Here is a 7739-nt window from a genome sequence, read left to right on the forward strand (position 1 = left end):
CCCCCCCCCCCCCCCCCACCGCTCCCCTCCACACATTTGCTTGTAGCCAAGGAGGATGAAAACATGATGTACTCTTCAGAAGAGGTAATTATCTACGCTTGAGCTTCTGCGTGGGAAAGTCACCGGACGACACAATCTTCTGAACATAGCCATAATGAAAAATACGGAGAGAATTTTGTGAAGCTGATAGTCTTAGTTGTAGCAACTTATTTGGCAATGGCTTGAATGTAACAGACATTTATTAATATCAATAATAAATGCACTAAAGCTTTTATAGAAGATGCAGTATTATGTATTAAACTATGCAGCATTTTTTAGAGTTGAAAGCTCCACTTTGACTCAACGCTAAATAGATTTAGATACATTGTTCTGATAATGCCTCTCTTTCACTCTTCACTTGAAGTTAACATTTAAATTAAAGTTTTACTTAAAACGCTTTGAGTTGCCAAGCCTCTTGAAGTACAGTGAGCAAATTAGGATTACTATTAGGATTACTGTCTTCCCTTGAAAGACTGTCCTGTTCATTCTAATCTGAAATTGATCCCAGATCTGTACACTTACACTCAGACTCTAAACTGCAGGCCTGTAGCCTAGCTCCTTGTGTCCAGGCTAGGATTTCTTTTTTTCAATGTGAACGTGTGAATGTCTAACACATTTTGTCATGCCAATATTATGGAAAATGACATTTTCTTGATTCTTAAAAGTATTTGTCAGGGCTTAACCCTTGTGTTGTCTTCAGTTCCGGGACTCCCTCGTGTCCCTCGGGTCAAACTGACCCGGGACTTATTTGGGGTTTTAAAAACAATTCTGAAGTAAATTTTACTTCATAATCTATTGACAAATATTGTCTTTATCTCAATTTCAAACAGCTGAGATAACATATATGTCTACTAGAACACAATTAAAAATGGAAGTGTTTTTTTTTTTTTGTCATAAGGTTATAATTCATGTTAAAAATCCACTATGGAAACAACATAAATGGTCATGTCCAGAATAATGTTCTGAATTGAGTCAGGAATACATGTTTATCACAGGAAATAAGGAAAGAAAGTTGATTTCAGGTAGAAAAAAATGTAACTTGTTCCATTTTTGTTCTTGTAAAAATCTAAAATGGGTCAATTTGACCCGAATACCATACAAGGGTTAAGGACATCTCACTTCTGCTCTAAGACGAAGAAAACAACACTTCTCCCACCTACAGTCTCTTACCAAAGTAAAAAAAAAAAACAGATTAGTATCAGCAAAATGGTAGTAAAAAATATTTAAAGTACTCATTCTACAGAAAATACATCATCTTTTACAACTGTGATGGATGAAAAGGATGAACAAAATTGTTTTAAATTGTTTTTTGTTTTGAAGTATGGCTTTTATCTTATTTTAGTATAGAAAGTGGTAAATCTGCATTTTGCACAGCCCCCTGAGAAGCCCATATGTTGACTGTACATTTGTCTTTTAATTGTTTTTTTTAACCCTGTGCTTGTCGTTGTGTCTGTAACTCTTACAGCAAAGTAAGTTACTTAATGTCCAAAACAAATTTCTCCTTAGAATAATTAAACACTATTATTATAAAAGTACTTTGACTTTTAGATTGTTAGCATGGATGCAACAATGCATAAGTAGCATTTTACTCTTGTGGCTGGTCGAGGTAGTTTTCCTTTGTTTTGTATTAATTCTTTTTATTTTTTTTGTCTTTGCTGCTATGTGAAATGAGGGATTGTGGTCATTTTGGAGGAGAAATATCTTTTTGGTGGAACTGCTAATAACTCAATGTTACTGTGAGACACGACAAGGGACCCCAACTACACTTTATTTTTTTTAAGACGACACAATCTAAATAGGTTAGGAACTAATATTACTTAATTTTAAACAATACGTTGTATTTTATAAGCTTGTCATGTAATATCTCAACCTGAAGAGTAACTACTTGTAACTAAGACACCAAAAGGCCTAAACCTTCCAGTATCCAACAACAGGCTTTAAAACATAATCCACTAGTTTTAGATGGATCCCCATTCTGGATGTTTTAGTCGGTGCCCTTTTGAGGAGGTTTCGTACCGTAACTTTTAACAAACATTTTTCTGTCCTCTTTTTGCTTTCAGGGGCTGGTGAATCTGGAAAAAGCACGATAGTTAAACAGATGCGAATACTACACGTTAATGGCTTCAACGCAGAGTAAGTGTTGATTTCCTTCCATGTTTTATTCTGTATCTCTGTTGTCACACACACTCATACAGTGCACTTCATCAATAAACCACTACAGACAGTTCTGGTGGTTTTCTTTACAGAATGTAGCTGAGAAACTGATAATCAGGATATTGGATGATACTTCCAGGATCAAATGTGAAAATATTTGTTGACCAAATACCTTAATGATGTGGTGATGTTTTGGGGATACAAATGATAGACAGGTCTATTTCACTCAGCTAGGACAATAATATGAGTTGGTTAATTTGGAACTTTAGTGTCATCAAATCGTCAAACAAAATGCCAATTAATGAAGACCCATCAGGACAAAGATTCAACAAACGGTAGGACTTTTTAAAGACATATTGTTATAAATCATTGGATAGAAAATAATCAATTTGAGTTATTTCTCAAGCAAACATAGAAAATATTCCCTGGTTTCAACTTCTCAAATGGGAGAATTTGCATTTTTTAGTGTGTTTATCATATTTATTCAGTTAATATTACAGTTAACTAAATGTCGTTGGCTTTGGAAAAGACATTTGATGAACCTGTGATGAGCTTTTCTTTTTTCACTATTTCGCTATTGAGAAAATAATCAGTAGCTGAATCAATAATGTGAATAACAATATTACAGTGTTCCAATCCTAGACAATATTATTTCCTCATATTCATAATATCCATATATAACACATGCATATAGCCAGCTCCAATACTAAACATAGAACTAACAATAATCCAAGTATAAAACATCTCACTATTCTGGTTGCTAGAAACAAACTTGTAACGTTATTAGCAGGAAAACTTTGGATGAATTTCTACTCATAAAAGGATCTTTATTGACTAAAACTGATCGCCTGGCTAGTAAACCAAAGTTTCTTTTTCCCATTTCTGTTGGCATGAAGGGATAGACTCTTCATAGTTTTTTTTTTTTTAACTGTCTGATATGAAGGTAAATATTTTGGGCAGATTTTTGTAATGCATTAGTAAATCCTACCAAGTTTGCATGACACAAGAAGAATGCTTTATCCGTTTCAGGTTTTCATGGAAACATTTCCCTGGATGTTTTCAAGCCCCCCTATCTTGTGAATTTCCAAAAACTTAATCCCAAGTTGATGCAATGGAAACAATAGTCTCATTTTTTTTTTCTTCTATTCTTAATCATCTATTTCCTAGAAAAGGGTTTTAGGGTAGGAGCATCATCATGTGCTTATTTTTGGGTCATGTTGAACAGATGCTCCTCACAGACCCAGACGCTCTGGTGTAATGACAAATCCACAGTTGGCTGTCACTCCCCAGAAGCGTTAAGCTCCAGGGTTGTTTGCGCTCTTTGGGCTCCGGGGGAGTTCACCTTGCTGGCTTTCCCCCTCTGGGTGCAGGGCTGGCAGCGCCAGGTGCTGGGAGGATAAGGACAGGGGGAGACAATGGGGAGAGACACGTAATATAGGAGGGATGAGGCTGAGAGACTGGGCAGTGTTTTTTTGTTATGTTGTGAAGGTCCAATTGGAGGAATGTATTCTTTCTCTCTTTGTCATACTGCGGTCGCTCGGAGTGAAATAAAGGAGAGGAACTGAGAGAAGTTCTCTAAAACCACTCTTACAAAGTTGAAACATCTCCTTCCTTTTAGGAAATCGGAGTGAGGGAGTTTCTTAGCCATTTGGTTTAGTAATGTAAAATGTTAAAGGGGCTGTGCTTGCTATTCAGAACATTAATGTAGCAGTAAACAACTGTTTGCTATGTAAAGATATAGTGAAGTAACAGCGTCCTGAGCAGAGAATGAAGTCACACTCCCTCTGTGTGTGTGTGTGTGTGTGTGTGTGTTGTAATGCTTCTCTGTTCTTTGTTTTTGATAGCCGGTCCGGTCTTGTTAGAGCTTGTGAGTGCCTTGTGCGTTGGTGTCAGATGCCGAGGGCTGTGACAAAGAGTCGGTATTTGACGAGGTTGGGAACGGTCTGTGAGAGTCATGCGGAGGCAATCCCGGACCCCTTTCCCCCCCTAAATATCGAGTACAGCCCGTCCGATCACTGGTTCCCCTGACTTTGAGAACTTTTTACAGTGGAGTCAGAACTAATACAATAAAAAAAAGTGTTAAGAAACCTAAGAACCAAGGCCCTCTGTTGTCTTGGAGCGTCTCTATTTATTGTGAGAAGTATATTATAAAATAGGGCTGCAGGTTATTTTCATTATCTGCTGTGCTGATTATTTTCACAATTAGTCATGTGGTTACAAGATGTCATAAAATGGGGAAAAATGCCCGTAAAAGTTTCCCAGAGCCTAAGGTGACATCCTGTTTTGTCGGACTAGCTTTATAAAATGATGCTGTAGCTTGGTTTTATTTGGTGGTATCATTAGAGCTGTGATGCTTTTTTTTACCCTGATAATCAGACTGAAATGTTATTCAGATTCACTTAATGTTCATTTTCTTTTCATGTTCTTTTCTTTTGGTAAGGGAGTTTATTTTGATTTGCCTGAACCAATCACAAGCCTGTGACACATCTGTCCCACTGACGACTTTTTAACATTTGTGGTGCCTGAACAACAATACTGGATGATGTGTCAAAAGAAAGCCGCCTCGACACTGTTTCTTGATTATAAGGTTTATTATATCAAAGATTCAGCGTCAATTTACAAGCTCTGCAGAAGCTTGGAGAGTGGTAACCCAAGGAACACACTCTAGCTTTCAATACCTCAGACATTCTTTATATAGGATATGTTTAGGTCACATGTTAGATAACAAATAGGTTTCTGCTACGTGGCAAACCAAAGATCACATCCAAGTCATCACTTTTAGCCCAAACATCCCTTCCAAAGTTCACTCCAACTCATGACCAAAATACAATGTGAACCACCTTGCATCAACAGTGTTTCATTTGAACAGAGCCTGATTCAAGTTACAAATCATTAGATACTACATATTAAAAGTAGGGAGCAGCCGATAAGTTTTTTTCAGGGCCGATACGATTATTACTATTAGTTAATGTAACCAATAACCGCTATTTGAAACTGGTATGCATTTACAGTGAAAATGAAAATCTAAAAGTCCAAATTAAGATTTTGGAATGTTATATATTCCAACACAAAGCTTTGTTTAACTGCTTTAAGCAATTATGTAATAAATTAGAACTTTCAACATAATGCCGAGTAACAGGTAGTCAGATAGTGTTGTGGGCGGGACATTAATTCAGACTCAGTGGTGAGTGAAACCGAGGCAGACGGTCTGACACAGAGCGGTAGCGGAGCCAAACTAGCACACTTTTTAAATTAATTAACTTTATCGGTTATCATGCAAATAAAATGCCGATACAGATAATCTGCAAAGTGCCAAAAAACGGGCCGATAATCAGTCCATCCCTAATGAAAGCTGCAATGGTAGCAATTATTAGGAGCAGTTAAAATAACTTTTCCACGTACAAAGAAATACGTGCTAGATAGAGGAGTTGCTTGTTCTGTAAGTCCACTTTAAGCTCAGTAAAATCAATATCTTAAACTTTTTGGTCATCATATCCTCATTATTAATTCCTCTGAATTTTTATATCTTCTGAAAGCACCAATGGTCATCCTAAAAAAAAAAATGTAAATGATCGATGTTGAGGTATTAGATTATAGATATCATGACAGTATCACCCAATATTAAAAGACAACCAAGCTCACTAAGAGAAGAGAGAATTGTCCTTAAGAAATATATTTCTCCATTTCAAGGTTGAAACTTATTTTAATTTAAAAACGTTTTTTATTAACCTTTTATTTATCCAGGTAAGTCGATTTAAGAACAAATTCTCATTTGCACCAACGACCTGTCACATTTACACAGTTACACATTCATACCTGGAAGCGGCCCAGTACAACCAGCCTTCTGATTGGCTGGCCGCTGAGCAGCTCCACTGGAGCGGTTGGGGTGGAGGGCCTTGCTCAAGTGGTGGTAATGAGGGAGGGACATGCGCTGCTCTTTCACTCTCCCCACCCAGATTTTATCCTGTTGGTCTGGGGTTTGAACCAACGGCATCCCGGTCACAAGCTTTAACCTTTAGGCCACCACTGAAACTTTGTTTTCCCCCACAACATCCTAAGTTAGGGCAGAGTTTCAATTACAGCAGCATAACGCAATGCAGCAACACTGATGGTGTTACTTTTTCAGAAAAGTCATTTAAAACACATTCATCCATGCTCTTAATTTGAAGTCATTCTGCTCAACATGAGTATTACAGGCTGCTCTAATGTTGACAATATTTACTGCACAGCCCTCAAATGTAACACACATGGGTATGCTTAGTGTTGCTCTGATATACTGGGTTATTTTGCCGTGGGTCATTCAGAAAAAATCACACTATGCAGTTTCCTAAAGGTGTAAGCAGCTCTTAGGTTGTTTCATTTGGGCAATTTCAGTATCAAATCTGACTTGTCAAACTTGTTTTTAGTCTGGATTCTGAAAAACCTGTTTGACGTTAGACGTTAACTGCTGGTATCCAATCCAATCCATTTTGTTTTTGTAGCACATTTTAAAAAGCAAAGGTTTACAGAGTGCTGGACAAGAAATAAAGCATACAAAAACACATATAAAAACACATAGAACACATTAAACAGCATAAGACCCCACAGTTCTCATGCTGGGTTAAAAGCCAGGGAATACAAGTGAGTTTTAAGACGGGATTTAAAAGATTCGAGGGTCGTGGCCCATTTGACCTGTGGAGGTAGCTCATTCCACAGTTTAGGGGCTGCTGCTGAAAAAGCGCAGCCCCTAAACTTGAGTGCCATGCTGTGTGTGTATGTGTTGGTCTTTAACACATAAAGTGGACGACAATACGGAGCATTTAGCATTTGCTAATACTTTGGATCCTATGTTGTGCTCATGGTAGTGTGTAGTTAATATTGGACTCAAAAACAGCCTACAATGTACACTAACAGTCCGTGTTGTCCTCCACATCCCCACTCTGCTGTTTTCTGTTTAATAAATGTCATTGCCAGAATGAAGATAAGTTCTGCTGTGCTCATTTGGTATCAGCAAGTAGACAAAATTCAGGAATTGCACTTGGCCAAACAGCTAAATAAAGGTATCTGTGCATCTGGAGCAGCCATAATACTGATATCTGATAGAATTCACCTCCAGACTGACAAAGAGAGGTTTATGTTACCCAGCAAATCCCTACCAGAATCTGCTGGCACTAACACTATAAATAAATAAAAATATTCTAGCTTGTACAGCTACGTTATCCATATTTGGATTTATAGCTGAATATATCCTCATGGAGCCATATTTTGGAGATAATAGTAAAATGTTTTTGTTAGGATCAAAGTGATTGACCTTTGTTTCAGTTGACATTTCATTTGATGCAATAGTGCTTAATTCTTGTAATTTATGCTTTTGTGTAATAACATGAACCCTTCTTTGTTCTTCGCAGGGAGAAAAAACAGAAAATACATGATATTAAAAACAACATTAAAGAAGCTATAGAGGTAAGAATGTTTTGTAGTGCTTTCCCCTCCGTATTAAGGAGCAATGATGACAGATTTGCTAAAAGGTTACAACCTGGAGTCCACAATGCAGTCCGTTTGTCGTA

The 7739-nt window shown here is 37.3% G+C and overlaps 1 protein-coding gene across 2 annotated transcripts in view; it reads left to right on the plus strand.

Annotated features, from left to right (window-relative positions):
- LOC116688614 (guanine nucleotide-binding protein G(s) subunit alpha) overlaps nt 1-7739 on the plus strand; it is a 32555-nt gene that overhangs the window by 1728 nt on the left and 23088 nt on the right. For both annotated transcript variants that reach the window (XM_032514760.1, XM_032514761.1), the window contains exons 2-3: nt 2100-2172; nt 7581-7635. In XM_032514760.1, the coding sequence (XP_032370651.1) occupies nt 2100-2172; nt 7581-7635 (128 nt within the window). The remainder of the gene's footprint in view (nt 1-2099; nt 2173-7580; nt 7636-7739) is intronic.

The sequence above is a fragment of the Etheostoma spectabile genome, chromosome 4 (assembly GCF_008692095.1).
Source record: "Etheostoma spectabile isolate EspeVRDwgs_2016 chromosome 4, UIUC_Espe_1.0, whole genome shotgun sequence".
NCBI lineage: Eukaryota > Metazoa > Chordata > Actinopteri > Perciformes > Percidae > Etheostoma > Etheostoma spectabile.